Here is a 21,756-nt window from a genome sequence, read left to right as displayed (position 1 = left end):
GGAAAATCCTGCGACATAATGTGGTCGCCGTAACTGATCTACTCAGAAATGAATCTCTTGAGTGAAAGCACTTGGGCTTGCTTTGAGCGAATTTTCTTAAAAACGAGTACCGGAGTATGGAAAAAAAATTATCAAGTGATTTGCTCCGCTTCCAGTCAATATCTATAATAAGTGAATTGCGTTGAAAAAATCTCCAGTTGTATTGGTGAAACATGACTTGTATCTGAAGCTTAATGCAGTAGACCTTATTTCCCAATTATGGTCGTTGGGACAACATCTTAGGCCGAAGCTATTCTCAAAGAAGCATAACCTTTGCAGACCCAAGGAACTTTATTGGACAACGTGGTGAAATAAAAGATACTCAAACAGCATTGCATAATTACTATTTATTGCACAGCAATGGTGTATTGAAAAATCATGAAAAAATCAAATCTGGCGAAATATTTCACTCGAACGCAAATAGCCAAGACTAAAATAAAAAGTAAAGATTCCAACCACACCAATCAATTTCACATTTCAGCAAAGGGAATAGCGTAAACTCTGCCATAAAGAAACAAATGTAGTTCATTTTGGGATGAAAATAGTGAACACCAATCGAGGTATTGTTGAAATATTTCTTTCATAACATAATATTTGAAAGTACAGAACTAAAACGAGTGCACAGGGAAAGTGTAAAAAGTTACTGTTAAATCAGAAGTTCCGATGCCTTGCTATGACTTATTATTTTTATTTAGGCCAGTGACCCGTTGATCATTTTCGTAGCGTAGCCTCCATGGCTATAGGCTCACTCACTCTCCAACGTTTTATCGAATATCGATTACCGAATTGAGGTTATCGGCGGTGAGCACTAACAAATCAGAAGTTATTATGACTTCAGACCAGGTTCCTTCGCATGGTCGTCATCGTCCCAAGCCGCGCTGCGCTGTTGTAATTAGCCGATTTAATACATCTCACAGTTCGATGTTTTGTGGGTTGGCAGTTTCTTACTACGCACCCGCGCCAGTTTCAACACCGTCCTTCATCATTAAACCATTATAATGTGGATTTTCAATGCCCATCAAGTATCCAATGTCTTCGCTTTTCTGCTTCTGCCTCCTGAAAATGGTTCAAGAATGATTAGCCAATAGTCACTCACTTGCTAGATCAACACATGCAAACAATGTAAATTTGCAAGAACTCGTGACTAGCATGATCGTTTAAATTGATGAAATCGGTCCGTCAAAACAAAAAGCTTACCAACCAACTCTAACTTGATTTTGTCCGTGGAGAAGAAGCATTTATACACAATTGTACATGCCACTCACAAAAGACACGTTGAAATAGGCCAAATCGGATCTGTTCACTTCGTTGGGCAAATTTTTCCACAAATGACCACAACGAGACCAGCTGAAGCCGGCACTTAAATGATCACTTAGATAAAATGACTTTATTCAAAAATTGTCGCATGAATATATAAATTCATCTTACCTTCTAATCAGTACGATGTATAAAACAAATCCTATAATAAGAATTCCTATGATAATCGGAGCTGCTATCCAACCAAGGGAGCTTGGAGCTTCAATGCTTTGCCGGTTTGCACAATCCGAACCTAAAAGTAATTTTTAGTTGTACTTAAATCTCGAGTATAAACCGTGGATATGGATCCATATTGCGTTCTATTATAACTATATCTATTTTATGAGGATCTACTCTGGCAGAATTTGAACGAATCTTCCTGAATAAGCATAGTTTCACGCTGACATGGGAAAAGTACGGCCCGCGGGTCAAATCCGGCTCGTTGGGTGATTCAATCTGGTCCGCCTGATGCTGCCACAACCAAACCAAATTTTGATGTTTTAGCTGAAAAATAGCTCAAATAATTCGTTAAGGTTGTGTGTGAGCGATTAAATTTAATTTTGGCACGAGGCTCATTGTTTTCCACTTTTGCATTTGTAACACTGTAAATATTGTTCATAACATCTAATTTTTAAGTCACACCAGTCTAGGTGAGCAAAATGTTTGACCCCATGGTCCAAAAACCTTGCCCACCCCTGGACTCTAACGTTACTGTTCCACGTTCTGATGTTTAAACAACCTATTGATACGTTTGAACTCACCTTCAGAACACCCAGGCTCTGGTGTCGTATTGTCCTTTTCCTGTTTGCTTGTCGTTGTGGTGCTCCTGGGTGCGATTTGCTTCTGAACGCCATTAGCTGCAAATACCTTTGCAGTAATTATTTCTTCATTCTGGTCTGCTTTGGCAGTGGTGTATACATGTGACGTTCCTGAGGTATGATTCAATGCAGGGGTGTGTGAAGTCGTTACTTTTGGTGGCGCATTGAGAGATGTTGTCATTAGAGGCCTCGGTGGAGATTTTGTTGTAAATATATTCGATGATGTAGATTTCACTTCAGCAGTTTGCTCTATTGTACTTGTAAGTGAGGTGGTCGTTACAGACTCTGTTGTAGTTGAGGTTGTAGTCGCTGTGGTGGTAGTGGGTTTAGGTGTAGTTGTTGCTTCTGTTGATGTTGTTGGTACAGGTGTTGTCTTCAACGCTAAAACGATGGGAAAGTGTAAACTCTATAACATGTGTTAGTCTGAATTACTCCAATGCAACTGTATCCCTAAATCCCAAGGATGCCATTGTAGGTAATGGAAGTAGATAATGGAAACGCCACTGCGTAATCAAGTGGGTATTACTGATTAACTGAGAATCTTCCACCGTAAAAACAGTCGATAACAGGGAAATTTTTTATTTTCATCATTCAAGCAGAACGACCTTTGACCCTGACAATAAATCTTTGATGCACCCTCTGTGATTTAAACAAAAAAATCACGCAGCACAATAAGTCGAAGAAGATACCTCATATAAAGTCCTTGACAAATTAGCAATTCACCATACCTTTCAAACAATCGACAAATTCATATCGTAGTTTGAAACCTCTCTGTGGTGTTCTATCCGAGTAGTAAGGTTCTGATTTGAAAGCAACCTCTGTTGGGATGAGTGTTCTTCTTTTGAACTTGTTACAATCTGAGTATCTCTCATTCGCAACTTTCTCACATTGATCCGAAACATAATAAACGTTGCAAAATGGCTTAGATGATTTGCAGTCTGTCTGAGCTGTTGACGAAACATAGGTCAATTTTAAGCAAAGAAATAGCATAGGGTTCAAGAAAAATAGTAAAAAGAAAATTGAAATAAAACAATGAGGAGAAGTGAAAAGGTAATGTCAATATATACCTTTGAAAATGCTCATGTATCCAGTACACTTGTTACCACTGTTGTCAAATCTTTTGTAACTCATCTGATAATCGACAATATCAAAATATGCAATATAATGTCGATGATCGTACGGATAATTCAATGACCATTTGCAGTTTTCATAATCGCGATAACTCTTTGGATATCTCGGCGATTGTAAATACCCTGATGTAGCGGTTGAAACAATTGGGGAGGTATATCCGGTGCATAGTCCATCCACAAGAACATTAAACACTGCAATTATGAAAAATGACAAGATAAACAAAAACGCGATGTTTCTCTTGCCATAGTTACACACCGATTCAACAAATAGAAACTTAAATATGTAATATGTGTGAAATCATAAATTTTAGCTTAATCACTATATTTTACGTAAAATTCGGTTGAAAGACATTATATAAATCACTGTAAATAACTGAGATTTGAACGTTAACTAAAATTTTGAAATATTTTACAGTAAATATTCAGGATAATTTACAGTATAATAAAGATACAAATTGATTATCCCCTATAAGCCCCCCCCCCCCCCCCTTTTACCATAACAAGGTGGGTATACAGCCAAGTGTAAACTTCTCAGTCATAGGAGGTAAAAAATTGGTAAGACGTAACACGTACTTTCGTCCGATTACCAGTCCATGTCGGGTATAGAAATAATTAACCAGTTACTTATACATGGGCCAAAAGAAACTCAGATAATATTCAAATTAAATGATGCCATACAATAAAAGGAAATCATTTTAAAAAGATTAAATATAGAATGAATAAATACACAACCTTATTTTTGCTTACCCTGTGATATCAAGAAAAGCAGCAACACAGCAGAATTTAACATTTGAGTCATCTTCAAACTTTTTGTTGTCATTGACATGACTATATTTATATATTCATATATCTGGACTTTATAACTACAAATCTGCAAAAGTGGCAAATCAGAAAACTTAATATCTTCTGCATTTCAAGAAATTGGAAAAAGGCAGAGACATATAGCAGAGACGTTTACCAAAGAAAAATGGATAATTCAATTACTTATTACGAAAACTGCATATGTTATCGCACACTTTTTGTAATGTAATAAATAATACACTTTATAAACCTCCTGTTATGTTTGAGACCGGGGGTGCCACTCACTGCATCCAAAATATGGGGGCTGACTTCTATTACAATATTTTTTGTTTGTTGGTGATGGCTGATATTTTACAATTCGAAATTACAATTTCGTTTTCTCATTATTCTATGCGTACTTTATCTCCTAAATTGACCTTGCAAAAACAATTATTCCGTAAAAAGCCAAAAAGTCACTGATATTTAGAGATCTACTGTTTTTGGAAGGGACGGAAACTTTCCCATTCGGCATCTTCAAAATACTGCATTTGTTCAATTAAATTTCATTCTTCAAAAATGTCGTCATCCTTCTGTATCAAAATGATTCATTTGAGCACTACTGATCAATACTCCCGCAGAAGAAATGAAAATATTATTAATTTCGATATTGATTACATCCGTAGTAAATTTTGCGACGTTATGTCAAAAAACGGCATGTTGCGTCCAGTCGTGGCGTGACGCCGTGAAACAAAAGGTCATATACGATGGCACAAAACTATGCCAAGCATATCCAGTCTGTAAAACACATTATGAAGACTGAAATATGCTTGGAAACGCTTTGTATCACTTACAACTGATTAACATGCTGTCCAAATCAATATTTCACTACAGCCTGTATTCGTGTTTCTAAATCGGGTATGGCGTGATTTTGGGCGTGTCATGATGCATACTTCGGGAGTCGTGATGTATTATCTTCTACGTTAGAATTGCAAAATGGAAACTGAATGGCGAATTTGACACGTCTAATCGATCATCGATGGAGTGATCACGATATGTAACTTATCGATGAGATGTTTCATGTCGTTTTTGAATCGAAATTTCGACCAAAACCAATCCAGTTTATGAGTTATTTTCACTACCGTTTGAATAACTGCAAAATTATAATTTTTTGCACAACTTTGACAATATCGATAGTTTTTTAACAAGCTATCGGAAACAATCGACTGGCATCTGCTCACTGACCGTCACATTCCCAATACGAAGTAACACCATTCTCACAAAGAGCTAACAAAGCATTCTACATAACAAACCATATCAAATCACTAGGTTATTATATCGCCAAACCTATGCCTCACTTGGCATGCCTGTATAAACTGAAAACTGCAGTCTTTAATAAATTTCCCCTGTATTGAATGAGTTTTCTGTCCTGACTGTCCATTATATAAGATTAGATATTTGAAATACAGTTCTAAACGTTGATATATACCTAGTAGACTGTTCCACTACCGTTTGGATAACTGCAAAATAATATTTTTCTTCAACTTTGACAGCATCGAAAGTTTACTGAACAAGGTATCGGAAACAATCGACTGCCATCTGCTGATTGACCGTCATATTCCCAATACAAACTTAATTTTTTTTTGTGTGTGGGCTGGTTGCTCAGCGCGAAATGAGAATAGTTTTAACATTATTTGGTCCCTCAACTGCAAAAATGTTTGTAAAATTTCTAGCAATTTTGTAAAAATAAAAAATAAAACATTTCAATTTTGTTTGCTTAAAGTATGAATTCATATCCAATATGATTATAATCGCCTCTTCGCCAGCGATACATCCACCCACGTGTAATATTTTTACACGGAAAAAGCTTTATATCGTTGCTTATTTTTAAAAGTAAATGAGTCATCGTCGAGACTATGTTATGAGTAAGTTTTATTGTTCGAAACATAAATTGTCTAAAATATGTAAGTATGATACTTGAACAGTAATAGTCAGTCTTTGGTACTCTCTTTACTACGTGCTAGAAACGCCTGCCTACGCAGTAACATTACAATATTTCAGTAAGAAAAGCTTTAAAATTGAGTTTATCACTGCACTGAAAAGATATTACATTTACAAAACAAATCCTGTTAGCACTCTCGTGGGATTTAAAACGGCTTTGAAGGTAAGCAGTGTAGGCTGATCGTTGTTTTGAAGGCCTCCTTCAATCCTTGACAACCCTTTCCAGTCAATTTCATTACGATAATGCAAACATAAAATACAAGATTTGTCCATACATAGAGTTGAATTTTCGAGAGTTAAATATTTTCAAAAACGCCAGTAAATGGCTAAATATCCTGCGGAATATTCTCATAAGGGCTCAAAAATATATTGCGTTGTACATAATGGTTGCGACCTTAACGCTAGAAACTTAAATAATTTCCGTCAATATTGTTTATAGATGTATGGTCGGTCGTGGTAACAAAACTAACACGTACTTACGATTAGTTGTATGGCTTATTTCGCACTTTTTACGAACACGGCGTTTTGCTAGCAGCAGTTACCTAGGCGTGGTATGCTTCTAGATATATGAAAATACCGCTATCTTTCCAATTGAGTGCAGCATATGCCTAAATTTTCCCTTTTTTTATGAAGTAGTGCGTGGGATTGGATACAACAACACTGATGTTGTATAGTAAACAATACTATCTATTCAAAACAATATACTTCGAAACTATATATAAACCATTTTACGGTCGCTCGAAGCCTCTAATACCATCGTTCTTCTCAATTCGTCGTGCTCAAACTATAGCCTAATATTCCAAATAGTATGAATTCAGATCAAACTAATCTTCAAGAATAGAAAATTCCATAACATTATGAAGGCGTGGCGCTTGCATAGCAAATCCACAAATGTTCACAACATAAAAAGAGCGGTCAGCTGGACATTTGCCACAGTGGTACGATTATTGATCACATAAAACGTGCAGGCGATACATTAACCCTCTGTGGACAGATGTCAAATTTTTCAACTTCCGCATATTTTCATACGGCACTTAGACCAAAGTATTTATCCATAATTCTGACTAGACTTCAACTATATCTAAATGTTCACAAAAAGTAATGCCGCTGTTGAATGCCACAGGGTTAATAGGCACTTTAAACCGAAGGCATATTGCAGGTCAGTGTCTCACATTCTGTTCTGACATTGCAGAAGCATATGTCATTGCTATAAATAGAATGTAATATATTTAAATTATATAAATATGTTTAGCGAAAACGCATATCTCTTTATGACTTACAGTTAAATCATAGGGTCTGTCCGCCCGTGTTGGTTGTTGTGTTGAACATAAGAAACTGCATGATTAGCATTGGATTGTTTGGGAAGTAATCCAACCAAGTAACAAGAATGCGATTATATATATTTGAGCCAAATGGCTGTATCCATATATTTCGGGGTTATATCGGTAAACTTTCGAATGTAAAACTTTATCTGAAATTATTCGCTTATTCATTTGCTGCTGACACAGAACAAACGTATCTGAAATAAAATGAGATATTAAAGCAATGCCTAAATTTATGATTGCGGGGACAAAAGTCATATGGCTTTTAAAATTTGCAATAGTTAATGATGGAAGTTTTGTATTTTGTACATTTACGTCGATCGAAATCGTTATATGAAAAATATCAAAACATTTTCTCGACATGTCATTGGATATGTCGTTCGTTCAATACAAGTGAGTTTTTCTTGATCATCAACCTTTAGGAAGTGTCATTTATTGTGCTCGTTAAAACTCCGGCTGAAAACGACATTTCCAAGAAATCTGTATTCAATCAAAATGGAATCAGAATGAAATTATAGCCTAACCCTAACCTGGTACACATACTACGTTCCGGTGTCCGCCATCTTGGTACGCATACTTCAGAAGCACCAAAAAATTTTGAAATATTTATGATCTGAAATATTGTTCTAATGTACGATATATCTCTCGTCTCACTGTGATAAACTTTGCATTGTTTATTTGATTTTATGGGCGGGTGCCCGTGGGATCTATACCTCCAACCGCAGTTCTACTCCTGAGGCGATGCACGATTACTCTTCGGGTTCCTCGTCAGTTCCGCAGTGACTTAGAATAACATATATTTGGAAATGCATTATTTGGTAATAAAATAAGTTAAGCAATGTTGATATCGTAAGCACATGGCAAGCTTTGTCTATTTTCTCCTACCACCTTCCTCAAAAACTCACAAACTTTCTTTCTGTTAATAGATTGCTGTAACGTAATTAGTGACACAGTCATTTCGCTACTCCCGTAGTGTGTACTGTGTACCAGGTTAGGGTTAGGCGATAATTTTATTCCGATTTTCCTTATTTTAGTTTTATTACGAGTTCGGGGAATGTCTGTAATAGCCAAGTGAATATCCCCCCTGTCCATGGGCTACAGTCCCTTTACACAACTTGATGTGAAATAGCCAAATAGGCAAACAAAATTAGTTACCTCATTATTGGTACACACACTTCTGGAGCGCTGTCATTTCAGTGGTTATTGTGACTTTATTAGCGAATTTGTCCACTTCGTACAAAGCGATTGTGAGCTTGCATTGCGCAAATATTCATAACATAATTCGTTTTGTTGCGGATGATGACAGTAATCAATAATAATAACAAAGTTGTAATGAGGGAAGGAAGCGGCTTGAGTTAGTTCCAAAAATTTACAATATCAACCGTTATCATCATGGTGAACACTTGCGTTAGATTACTATTGGTTGAGAGATGTAATATAATGAACTTTAGACTAATATAGATTTTATTGCTGTTGTCTCGCACGCTATAGGCAGGAACCTGCCCGGACAAAATCAATCCATTCGCGTATCCAGTACGGGAATTAACTGACTTGTCGAATTTTAAAGGCTGATCTAGGTAGGACACGCTTCGGAGAATGTAACATGTGCTGAAAACGCATCATCGAATTACTCTTTACCGGCATTCTTGATTTCATGGAGTGGTGGATCAGTCGGTAAATGGCTCATGCGTGTGTTATGTTATATCGAATCCATCGAACCCACATTTTGAGTACAATAATATTCTTCGATATGATAGAGTAAACTCCAAAGCACGACATTTCAGCTTCCCGTATTGAATCGTGCTTGACACGCCCAGGATGGTGAAAACACGAAAGTTCAGCACGAACAATTTACAAATGAATGCTGTTGATACCACTCTGCTGTTATTTATTGTCTCAGTTGCGCAAATGTTGTTAATTCAGTAACAGCAGTTGAAGAGGTAACAATGATTTTTTCAAGCTGTGTCTTCCTCTTGATCGTTTGCTTGTTGTCCAACCCGGCAGTTGGAACGCCAAGATACCGGTACGAGAATGAAAAATGCACATTGCCTGTGTTCGATGAAGTCAACTACAATATGGTAAGCTTTCGCTAAGATTAAAGGCATTGAGTAAAAAAGAATTGCTTGGCGAATAATTGCGTTAATATATGTAGATGGCTATTTCTAACAAGAAAATAGACAAATGGCAGATTATTTTTGTCTGGGGCTGAGTGAACGCGAGAATTATGCAAAGCGGAAAAAGTTTTCTCGGATGTCGAGTTATTCGAAATTTTGTTTACGGGTTACAAAACTGTCAAATACAACATAACATGCCCCAACTTCAGAACCCTGTTTCTGTTACAATGATCATTTCTCAATATATTTCAGCTTCCTGATTCTTGGTATCATATTCTGAACACCAATGATCCTGTTGAACACCACGTCCCATGTTATGCGTTCAAATATTTTAAAGATACTTCCGACGGAGCTTTTGCAGAATTTCAAGATATTTCATCAGCAGAAGAGTAAAGAAGAATTTTAAAATATATTTGGTTAATTTATTAGCAAATAGTTAGATTAGTCGGTTTCATTTAGAACTTCCCCGTTGGTCTTCGGTATTACAGGAGCCAAATAGAGAATGTCTGGCGTTGGTAGCTACTTAAGTTTTATTTTGGTCATGTACCCGGTTACTGCAATAAAGTTTTCCGAAACTACCAGGACTATAACTCTCTCGCTATTTTCAGTGGAAACATGACTGATATTCTCTGAATTTAAGATCTTAATAAAGTTGAAACAGCCGAAAAACTGTCGTATCACATGGTGGTTAATGAATTCTCTACAATTAGGGAATTACTCATCCGGATATATGGTGTGCTGGCCTCTTCAATTTTCCGAGTGGGTCTGATATGTTTCTTTTTTCTATGCAGAGATGCAATGTCATTCAACGGAGTCATACCATTTCATTGGTATCACAATGGAACTTCAATCACAAGATACGACACGAATTTTGGTTGGAAAAAAATCTTTTAATATTAAATTTTTGTTATAAAGTATAGACTTCAATAATATGTAATTTGTTATTTTTTTCAGAATTTTTGTGGTTGAATGAGGCAAAACATAACGAGGCAGGTTCACATGCCTTAAAAGGTAAACTTTTATGATAACTTCAATTTTAATATAATAACTTTTATTTGCATTATTAGGAAATATTCTATTCAAAACAATTATGTAGCAATAAATATGAAAAGGCAATCATACCTAATAATGTAACTCAAAATGTATATAAAAAGCAATAAACATTTATTTTCCGGCTCTTAAGTGCCATGAATCATCATTTATCTTTCACTGGAAGTTGTTTATGCCTTCAATATCTTTTTCGGAACCGCTTGGAAAGATACCCACAATTCTAAGTCAGTAAATATTTAAAACCTTTCTGTGTTGATATTAATTACCCGAAACCAAGTGAGTGCCAAAGTCTGAAAAAACATCAATGGTGTACTCTTAATAAACGTTTTCTAAAGCAACAATATTGATACTATAGGTCTGTGCTGAACATGATACATAAAGAAAGATAGTGTCAGAGTTTATCAAAAATTATATAAACATTTTCTTGAATTGCAGAAATTCAGTACTTTTATGAGCATTCGATGAGTTGCTTCACAGATTATGAGCATTATTTCATGTGCTTACAGTGTGGCGGAGAAGGTCGGTATTAATTTCAGCTTAACATTTCCCTGCTTTAATTTATACTAACATTTTCATAACATAGCTAAAAACAAATACCACCCAGAATTATGGAAACGAATAAACGTTTACAATCGCGTTTGATAATTATTAAATGAATTATAATTCGTTGGATTGAAAATAAGGTCTGAACGACTTCTTGAAAGTTTAAGCTGTTACATCAATCTTGACGCATTGTAGTTTTGCACTCTTTTTAAAATAGTAGTTGAAAATCACTTACCTGAATGGCAAAATCAAAAGCTCTTTGGAATTGAGCTCGAAGAATGAACCTGATTTATTTCCGTGGTCACTGGCGGAGGGCGGTAGTTTGCCTGAACAAGAGATTTTATTAACACCGATTTCTTATCTTGACAAGGTACATAAAAAATGATTTTCAATTCTTTTCAGGTCAAAGATACATATGGGTTCACAGTCGTAATCCACATCCAACTGCAGAAGACATTCTTCGAGTGCACAACAAGCTTGTTACAATCGGTGGTGGCTGGAGCGCAGTTTTCTTGTTTCTATCCGAATGTCGCAAATTTAGCATGCCAGAAACAATTGCTTACTAAAATGCCAATGTCGAAATATCAGCCAATCAAATTTAATTGTAATAAGTTTTAGGCAATGCATCTCAAAATTATACAAGATTACAGTATCTATTATATATCGAAAAGTAAACCAGTAATCGTGATGAATTTGAACAGAGAAATTATGATGTCATTTCATAAATCTTTTGGTTGAAAAAGTTTAGGCTTTAACTCTATGTTAACAACAGGAAGGCAATGCTCAAATATATGGACACGAAATCCAAAACGAAGTTGTATCAAATCTTTTACAGTAGAGGCAGTTTGAACAGCAGATCCGAGATATGATCATGGAACCACGCCAAACAATTTTTATGTCCACTAAGTGCTGCAAGAGACTATCACCTTTCGACTTTGGGTTATCGCCACGTGTTCTCACTTGTGATAGGCTAATTGCGTTCTCAGTTAGTTCTGGCTCTCCCATCATGAACTTGTATATTTGTCATTCATTCGTGTTCCTTTAGGTGTGACAATTATGTTTTCTTACTGTTTAGAAATCTATTGGTACTGTATTTGTTTATACCCGAGTAAATTAATTACCGGCTTTTTCGTACCTCACCAACTGTTTGGCGAGTGTTATTCTGTTCGACATGATTTTGCAATCCTTGAACGACTGTTAAACGTTTTCCAAGTTATAATAAATTTTGATTGTATCCAGTCAAGTAGACTGTTGTTTATGGGTATTTGAAAAACACAGGCTGTAATATTCGTTCGTGAAGGTGCCGTCCCGCCAGAGCATAATAAGAAAAAGACCGCGTCCACAAGTTAAATTTTAGTATCAACATCTGCGGCACACTGTGATCCAAGTGGACACTGTTTTAGAGTTGGCACAGCGTGACCACCACTATAGAGACGAAAACAAACGAAGTGGTATGGGTATTAGTGGTGTTCGGACTCGCTAAAAACAGAACCCAATTCGTCCAAAAAAAATTTCGTTATTTCAGAATCCGTCCGAATCCGGATTCCTTGGAAAAATAATCCGAAAAAATCCTGCTTCTTTTCGAGAAGGGATGCCAAAACCTCAGTGAATTCCCAGTGATTTATAACATTTTTCATCTTCTATTTGTGCACACAATATTAAGTTTAAACTCTGTATAACAAAACAAAAAAACAGGTAAAAATATGATATTCGAGAACAAAACACAAGCTTCTATAGCTGGATATAAAGCCATCCTGGTTTAACTGGTTAATGGTCAAGAAATGCAGTGAGGATGAGTGTATTTCTCCTATTACGCTCAAATCATCTTAACCTGCCATATTTAGTTGCATGGAAGGTAGTATTCTGGGTCGTAACAAATGGTTATACAACAATATATCGAAAATCCTTAACACACTATCAGATTGTACTGCAGTCGAGTAGTCTGTGATACAATTGGTAACCAACACACTGCAGCTGACAGTATTGGTATTGCTCTAATAAGATGATATTATCCAATATCAAATCATGGAATGTGTCAAATTTAATAGAGAAAATTATGGCTTCCATTCAGACACTGTGGATTTGCTGTTGATTGCTTCATTCAAACATTTGGAATATCCAAAATGAACTGATAATTCCATACAACTCAGTCAAGTTAGGGTTGGTATTCTATTGTGGCGGGACTGGAGTTGTACTATTTTTTATTGTTTATTATTTTATTTATATTTCTTGTCTGGTTATTGCATGTGCATTGGTGTGTGGAGTCTGAACCCTAATTCGCCCGATAGTTAGATTCGGTTACTCAACTTCAACCACCACTGCATATGTGAACTGCGCTTCGGATTCGCAGTGTCTCTCTTCTTGCTTCTGCTGTCGCTGGATGAGAGCCGTATTTTGTCGCTCTTATTTTATCTGTTTTAAGCGTGGATTTTACACCATTTTAATAAAGTCTCTTCGTTTGCATGGTGAACTTCTAACCTATTTGTGTGTCTTTGCAACACACTCGATAATCTGAACTAATTATTACAGTATTATCAGACTGTATTAGTGGCGAGCACCTACCGGTATTCCGGTTAAGTCGTACTGTTGCACTATACTCAGCACCCTGGACACAAATCCAAAATGACTACTCATCTACACAAGACTACGGTATCTTAACTCTGTAACTGCAAGTCCAGAAGTCAGCAAATGCCGAATTCAAACATACAGACATAGGTAGTAATTCTCAAAATAATCATTCAATTAATGCTCGCATATTTGAATTCCGAAATGAATTTAAGAGAAAAATGGTAAACTCCTAACTCAATGACTTTCTAGATGCTCATGCTAATAAAATTCTTTAAAAACTACATCAAAATGCAAAACCGAAGCTTGTTCATTGGCTTCAGGATATAGCTAAATTCATTGATTGCTAAATCACAGGACGTACCTATCTTTCGCCACTCAAGCGTAGCAAAGCATTCCTGAAATAGCCGAAATAAAATACGTGCGATGGCGGCAAAGAACATGGCGGAATGACAGAAAGTTCACTTCGTCAGCTGAAATTGAAAAACATGTAATTAGTGCCGTTGAGAAGCAAAATAATTTGATTTTTTTTTTAATCCGGATGAAACCGGCTCAGTGTCTGATTTTTCATAAATCTTTTCTTAATAAAAAGATTAATTTTTTTTCTGCGTTACTCAAACGTTTAATCGTAGACTAAGTAGTCGACCGGACTTAAACTTTCGGATAGAGATTTCAAGCGACAGCAATAGCGCGACCGAGGCAGATACCGGTTTCCGCATCATTTTACATGCAGATCTTCCGGTGAAACTCACAAGAATAAATCCCTCCCCGCCCCCCCAAATGTATTTTTTGTTTACTCGGTCGATTGCACAGACATGCATGCGACGACAAGTCCACAAGTCTCATTCCTAGCGTTTTAGGTTGAGCAGACAAATACCATAAAGCGAATGGCATTTTAGAAAACATCAAGCAATATCATTACATATTGTCGCCAATAGGAGTTGTTTCGGATGCAATCTAACCGCAGATGAAAAGCGACATTACTGAAGTAAAATGTGACTTATTTAAAGATAGAATATAAATTTTAAATAAAAGTATCATTCGGTAAATTTGAAATCGCATTGAAGAGGATAGAGTTATCTTTTGAATTAAAGGGCCTTCATAGAAAGTTAGGCACTTCGAAGGTAGGGATTTGTGTGTATATCCTTTCGAGTCCAACAGGCATCGCTCCTTGTTTTGCCGTGACTTTGTTTTTGCCTGAATTGACACGAATGATGTCATTAACAAACAAAGAATCTCGTAACGTCTGCATTGTGATATTGAATGAACTGAACTTGCAGTGGAAACGAGCGTAATATGTCTTGCATTTCAAGTAGCATGTGAGAAAAACGCAGCGAACAATTTAACTTTGTCGACATTCCCGATTTATTATTGGTTTATCTAGGCATATGCATGCTATCATTTCGTTGAAGACAGTCGGACGAGTAACAATGATCTTTTCAAGTTTTGTCTCAATTTTGATCGTTTGCTTGTTGTTCAACCCGGCAGATGGAAAACCAGGATATCGTCGTGAAAACGAAAATTGCGCATTGCCCGTGTTTGATGAAGTCAATTATAATATGGTAAGCATTAATGAAAATTGTTAAGCTGAGTTGAAAGAAAAATTACTTGACGAATGATGGGGCTTAACTGCGCCACCAGCTGTATCATTTGAATTTTCCAGCTTCTGTAAAAATCTTGTATCACTATATTCCAGCTTCCTGATTCTTGGTACCATATTCTGAACACATATAATACAAATAATATTTAGTTATTATGTAAATATAAACACTCTCGGTTAACATATACGTTCACATTAGCATTTTAATAAGCAATTGTTTCAGGCATGCTAAATTTATGACAGCCGGATAAGTACAAGGGAACTGCGCTCAAGCCACCACCGATAGTAACAAGCTTGTTGTGTACTCGTAGAATGTCTTCTGCAGTGGGATGTGGATTACGACTGTGAACCCATATATACTTTGGACCTGAAAAGAGAGAATTGGAAAGTATTTATGACGTTATATTGTCAATGCAGAATGATCGACTTCAATAAAATCGCTCGATTTAAAATGGCAACAACTGCTGCCTTTCCCAAATTAGTCATGGAAGCAAACCTGCTTACTTCTTCAATCAAAAGAGTATAAGAATCAATCATAAAATTGTCAGTTTTGATTTCACCAATGGTAAATTGGGAAACGTGAATTTTTCTTAACTATTTTAAAAAGAGAACAGTATGATAAGTGTTTCCCGGAGGTTCGAGTTCTATTTCTCTGTCAATTTCTAGGAAATATTTTCGTAGGGTCAAAGGTCGGCAAAACATGCACACCATTATGAGATGACAACGACCGATTAGTTTCGGTGATCCATTTTATAAAAGGTAATTGCGAATCGATATATCTTCCCAATATTTAAAATCCAGCGTTTTCAAATAAATCTTTCATGTTACGCTTAAATGAATCTATTTATTAACATGATAATATTCTGACATTTGATTGCATTGCAGCCGAAAGTGTTTAGGTGAAACCAATACTGACCTTCTTCACCACACTCCAAGCCCACTAAATAATGCTCGTAATCTGTGAAGTGACTCGTCGGATGATCATAAACGTATCGAAGCTCTGCAATGCAAGAGAGTGATCAGCTCTGTCACTATCTTTCTCTGTGCATTAGCGTTTGGTACAGATATTTAGTATAAAAATTGTAGCTCAAGAATACGTTTGTTCATTTGGAGTTAAACAATGAGTTTTTTACTGTGGCAATATCTTGTTTTGAAGTTATATTTATCACCAAAAGCAGAGCACATTAGGTATTTACAAACTGAAGAATGTCTGTATCTTTCCGAGCCAATTCAAAAAAGATATTTAAAGCGTATACATCTTCTTGTGAAAGATAAATTAACGGTTGATGGCACTTGAAGCAGTAAAACGAAATATCGATGTTTTGTTATGATTGCCTTATTATATACATTTGCTACATAGTTGTTTTTTGAGTCGATCTGATTTGATCAATTTTTTATCTAGAATATTTTTCAGCAATTTGAATTAATGATAATAAAAGTTATCATAAAAATTTACCTTCCAAAGCATGTTCACCCGCTCCGTTATGTTTTTCCATATTTGACCATAAAAATTCTACAAAAAATAATCATTTGTTATAAAAATTTAAGAGTACCTCAAATATAAATTTATTAAGTACAAATTTTTACGTACCGAAACGTGCGTCGTATCTTGTGACTGAAGTGCCGTTGTGATACCAACGGAATGGTATGACTTCGTTGAGTGACATTGAACCTCTGCATAGAAAAAATCATGTTAAACGCAAGCCATTACTCAGAAAACTGAAAATTCCATTTGTAACTTTCTTTATTTCAGTCGTGAAACATTTATTTACAAAAGTTATATCGTATAAATTTATAAAACACTCAATATTGGTTCATCGGATATCCGATTGAGACATTCCCTGCGTCTGCAGAATTCGTTCTACTATGGTTTGTTATATCAGTTTGTCGGCTGTTACATCTTTTATAAATCGTAAAATATGAAAGTATCGGACATATTTCCACTGAAAAACGCGATAGATTTAGAGTCCTGATATGGGTAACTTTGACTCAATATTAGGGTGCAAACATAATTCGAATTGGCTCAATTCGTAACCAACTCGATACTAACCGGGCGATAAAGTTATACGTCGGTATGTTCCATTTTGGATCTTAAAGTCCCCATTTTAAAGTTCACCTATCTCTATCGTCCGAATCTATTCGCTATGGTCAGTTCTTAACGACGCACATTCCGGTTGGCAAACTTGTTTACCTTCTATATAAATCCGAAGACCTATAAGGCAGTGCATTCCAAAACCGTTAGAGAAACCAATTAGTAGATAACCATTTTACAATAAATTATCTATGTATATATATAAAAAAATTTTACTTTTCTGCTGATGAAATACCCTGGAATTCAGCGAAAATTCCGTCGGGAGTTTCTCTGAAATATTTAATCGCATAACATGGCACGCCGCGTTCAACTGGATCATTGCTGTTCATAATTTGATACCAAGAATCAGGAAGCTGGAATATAGTGAAACAAGAATTTCACAGAAGAAGATGGAAAATTGAAATGGTACAACTTGTGGCGCAATCAAACCCTTTCAATCGTCAAGTAAATTTTCTTTTAACTCAATTCAATAATTTTTATGAATGCTTACCATATTATAATTGATTTCATCAAAAACAGGCAACGCGCAATTTTCGTTTTCACGACGATATCCTGGTTTTCCAACTGCCGGATTGAACAACAAGCAAACGATCAATATGGATCCACAGCTTGAGAAGATCATTGTTACTCGTTAAACTGTCTTCAACGAAATAATGAAATATGCCCAGATAAAGCAATATTAAATCGGCAATCCCTTCCCCCACGTTTTTCTCACATGTTGCTTAACATGCAATGCACTACGCAGGTTTCCACTGCATGTTCAATCTATGCAATATCAAAATGCAGACGTTACGAGATTCTCTGTTTGTCAATGACATCATTCTTATCAATTCAGGGAATAACAAAGTCACGGCAAAACGATGCTTAAAGATATGGATGGACTCAAATAAATCGAAAATACATGCACACAAAAACTACTGTTAAATTGCCTAGCTTCGTATGAAGGCTCAACTTTCGCGATAACTGCACCATCTTCAATGTGATTCCAAACTTACCGCCTGATAGGAAGGTCTACATGTAAAGTGATGCAGAGACCGGTATCTGCATCGGTGTTACCTTTAATCTCTGCAAGTCAAAGTCTAGTCGACTAGCCTATACAGTCTACAATTTAACGGTACGAGTTCAGCGGAAACAAAGGTAACCTTTTTTTAACAAAGGATTTATGAAAAGACTTCGTTACTACACTGTTCAAATCCATTACGATTACAGCGGTTCTTTTCGATGTGTTTAACATTGTACTGTCTGTACAGCCTACTGTGTTTCCCCTCAAAATACGACTGGGACTTATTTTAGTTTTCTTCCAAAAAATACCACTAGGTAGGGTTGCCATACGCCATATTTTCTTTCCCCTGACATATCCGGGATTTTAGTCGCCAAATTTGCGTCAGGAGGAAATGTTAAAAAGTGCTTAAATGTCAGAGAATACATTTTCGAATACATTGAATCCCTGCTACAAATCCCCCATTTTTTTTTAGATATCGCGCATCCACTAAATCCTATTTTTTCAGAGATATTGTCGCGGACCATAGCGTCCGCGTTTATATTGTATATATATTGTATATATATTTTTGTGTTTATAGACTGTTATGTTTACCCTTTTTCAATGCTGTTTTGTCGGAACTGGACTCTGACCACTCACTACACGTAAGAGGAAAATTATGTAATTCGCTCGCTCTCTTTTCTCCGGCCGTCGGGCTGAGGGTCGGTCGTATTTTTGGTTCTTTAGTGATGTAATCTGTTATGCTGTTTTGAGTTTGATATTGGAGTTGCCGTACAATAAACAACCAATCTGTAATCCTTGAGTCTTCTGATCCATATACAACCACAGTAGCAACATCTTTCTACCGTGACAATATATCACATTCTAGCATTTTTGTGCAACATGGATTGCGTCTCATTCGGATAATTGTGATGTCACATATGACCTGAATTTCCAGCATTTTGTAATCGGTATTTTGATTGCACTACCTTTACCTGTGGGCCTACTTTATTCAGTGCTAAGGTCTAGTCACTAATTGCTAAAGGTTAAGCAACAATTTGGCTCCCCTCGCTTTGTTCTGTATTTATTCTATTCTCACGAGAAAACGACGACTTGTGCCTTTGGATACATCGTAAATTTATACCATAATACTGTACAGTATTTATATATAAGTGTTTTGGTTGCAAAATTGGCCTATGCTGCTCATTGAAATTTTATCTCTCCAGATATGGTAACCCTACCAAGGGCTTATTTTCGGAGAATGTCTTATATTTTCATTGAAAAGTAAAGAATCACGAAATGTTCAAATATATAAAATATGAAAATCGATATCCATTTACTTATAAGCAACACGTTTTTATTTAAAATAACTGCGAAACATAGATTATTAATCATTTAAAACGTGTAGAAGAGATTTCTCGCTACCGACTACGTCAGTGTTTCTTAAACTTTTCGAGCCTCGCCCCCTTTGGAAAATTTTAAAAACTGTGCACAACTTTTTTCTTTGAAAAACTGCTTTTATGATGGGCCGTATGTATTGTCGACCTGGAAAATAAGAATTGAAAACTATTTATGACATTATCCAATCAATACAAAAAGATAGATGTTATTAAAAATTCAGGATTGGAAATGCCAACAACTGCCGCCTTTCCTAAGTAACAATGGAAGCTAACCAGCTTCCTTTTCAATCTCAGTATCATTGCGATAATGAAGGCAACGTGAAGGCAGAGGGACGTCTTATAATTGATTAAACATTTTGGGACAAAATGGTACGTTTAAAAATGTATACATTCTTCATGAGCCAACTCGCGAAAATACTCTCACAATAAGCTATAAAATATTCGCAATGGCAAGTATAGAAAAAATTTGTCTGTGGTCAAAGGTCGGGGAAACATTTGAGAATACAATATTATACATGATATTTCTTTGCTTTCAAAGAGTAAAGTGTTTTGCTGAAGTAAATAATGATCTTTTCCACCACATTGCAAACACATGGAAAAATGCTCATAATCTGTGAAGCAACTGGACGGATGCTCATAAGAATCCTGCATCTCTGTAATGCGAGAAAGTGTATTCATTAATCAGCTCTGTCCCTATCTTTCTCTATGCATTCACGTTCGGTAATTGAGTCTACAATGTTGCTCAAATATTTCAGAGAAACTCTCGACGGGATTTTTGCTGAAATCCAGAGTATTTTATCAGCGGAAAAGTAAAGAATTTTGATATCCTTAGATAATTTATTATAAAATGGTCAGGCCTACTTGCTAATCGATTTCTGTAAGCATTTTCTTATGATTCTTTGTTATAGGAGGTAAAAAAGTTTTTCAACCGGGATTAAGCGGCGTTAATAGCTGTCAATAGCAATTATAGTCGATCGAATGGATTTAGGTGAACTTTTGAAATCCGAAATGGAACACACCGACCTATTATTGCTCCTTACTTTGTCGTCCGGTCAGCATTGAGTTACGGATTGAGCCAAAATTAATTTTGCACCTTGATACTGAGCTAAAGTTTGCTCTACCAAATGGTGACCGTACATTTGAACCCATGTACATTTGAACCCATGCGTATATCCACGGGTTCAATCTATATGCGGGTGCTAAAACCCATGGGTTAGGGTTAGTATGGGTTTAACTATCCGTGAAACAAAAAAAATTCCATAGGTGCAATAGCATACAGGTGCAATTGTCATGGGTTCATATGTACGTGGGTTCAAATGGAATGGAACCCTACCAAACATATAAATGTGGCATTTTCTTTGAAAATCTGTCTGACATTTTCTGAATTTAAGATTTATAAAAGTTGTAACAGCTGACGAACTGGTGTAATAAATCATATTAGAATGAATTCTCCAGACTTAGGGACTCGCTCAACCGGATATCCGATGAACTGATGCTGGGAGTGGTATACGATATTATTTTTGTAAAGGAAGTTACAGAATTTTTAGTTTCTGAGTATGGGCTTACGTTTAACATAATTTTTTGTAACAGAGGAACAATGTCAATCAGCGGAGTCATACCATTCCGTTGGTATCAGAACGGAACTTCAATTACAAGATACGACACAAGTTTCGGTTTGCAAAAAAAATTTCACCTACACCCATTAAATTCATATTTAAACAATATTAAACTTAGATAAAAAATGATCATTTTTGGCAGAATTCTTGGGGATGAATGTGGAAAAACGTAACAGAGCGTCGGGAGGTGAACTCTTATGATAACTTTCATTTTCACTGTTACTCGTATTGCTATAAATTATTTTAGTTGAAATATTGATGCAAAATCAGTTGCACTCAGAAAACACCTATGTTACAAATATATATAATATGGAATCATGCCTAAAAATGTACATCAAAAATAATTAAACAATTACCATTTTTCTACTGCTTTAAGTGTCATGAACCGTTATTTATTATTCATATGAGATTGTA

At 35.9% G+C, this 21,756-nt stretch overlaps 4 protein-coding genes across 6 annotated transcripts in view; 2 read left to right on the top strand and 2 right to left on the bottom strand.

The window, feature by feature from the left end:
• Window positions 1–371: 371 nt before the first annotated feature.
• Window positions 372–4,175, bottom strand: LOC120345372 (uncharacterized). The gene is made up of 6 exons (XM_039414800.2): window positions 4,031–4,175; window positions 3,221–3,475; window positions 2,882–3,100; window positions 2,097–2,534; window positions 1,468–1,588; window positions 372–1,095 (listed from the first exon to the last, which is right to left on the bottom strand). Exons 1-6 carry the CDS (start codon window positions 4,107–4,109, stop codon window positions 987–989), a joined length of 1,221 nt encoding a protein of 406 aa, XP_039270734.2. The 5' UTR covers window positions 4,110–4,175; the 3' UTR covers window positions 372–986.
• A 5,125-nt stretch (window positions 4,176–9,300) lies between these two features.
• On the top strand, window positions 9,301–12,329 carry LOC120348337 (uncharacterized). The gene is made up of 6 exons (XM_078113894.1): window positions 9,301–9,461; window positions 9,750–9,886; window positions 10,289–10,371; window positions 10,452–10,508; window positions 10,983–11,066; window positions 11,493–12,329. The coding sequence occupies exons 1-6, from the start codon at window positions 9,330–9,332 to the stop codon at window positions 11,654–11,656; spliced, it is 657 nt and encodes a 218-aa protein (XP_077970020.1). The 5' UTR covers window positions 9,301–9,329; the 3' UTR covers window positions 11,657–12,329.
• A 2,618-nt stretch (window positions 12,330–14,947) lies between these two features.
• The window catches only part of LOC144411651 (uncharacterized), a 30,133-nt gene continuing 23,324 nt past the window's right edge, over window positions 14,948–21,756 (top strand). Inside the window, exons 1-2 of one of the 2 annotated variants that reach the window (XR_013478798.1) lie at window positions 15,076–15,217; window positions 15,352–15,383. Coding sequence is in view for 1 of the 2 variants with exons in the window: in XM_078117543.1 (XP_077973669.1) it covers window positions 15,044–15,217 (174 nt within the window). In the remaining variant the exon portion in view is untranslated. Of the gene's footprint in view, window positions 15,218–15,351; window positions 15,384–21,756 lie in introns of those variants that run through there. The other variant, XM_078117543.1, reaches the window with a different exon arrangement.
• LOC144428882 (uncharacterized) overlaps window positions 15,388–21,756 on the bottom strand; it is a 44,660-nt gene continuing 38,291 nt past the window's right edge. The window contains exons 1-6 of one of the 2 annotated variants that reach the window (XM_078117547.1): window positions 17,838–18,033; window positions 17,564–17,700; window positions 16,847–16,929; window positions 16,712–16,768; window positions 16,172–16,255; window positions 15,388–15,622 (exon numbers count right to left, since the gene is read on the bottom strand). In XM_078117547.1, the coding sequence (XP_077973673.1) occupies window positions 15,459–15,622; window positions 16,172–16,255; window positions 16,712–16,768; window positions 16,847–16,929; window positions 17,564–17,700; window positions 17,838–17,969 (657 nt within the window). In that variant the 5' untranslated portion in view covers window positions 17,970–18,033 and the 3' untranslated portion in view covers window positions 15,388–15,458. Of the gene's footprint in view, window positions 15,623–16,171; window positions 16,256–16,711; window positions 16,769–16,846; window positions 16,930–17,563; window positions 17,701–17,837; window positions 18,034–21,756 lie in introns of those variants that run through there. The other variant, XM_078117546.1, reaches the window with a different exon arrangement.

Source organism: Styela clava, chromosome 1 (assembly GCF_964204865.1).
Source record: "Styela clava chromosome 1, kaStyClav1.hap1.2, whole genome shotgun sequence".
Lineage (NCBI taxonomy): Eukaryota > Metazoa > Chordata > Ascidiacea > Stolidobranchia > Styelidae > Styela > Styela clava.
This window is presented reverse-complemented; position numbering and strand designations above follow the sequence as displayed.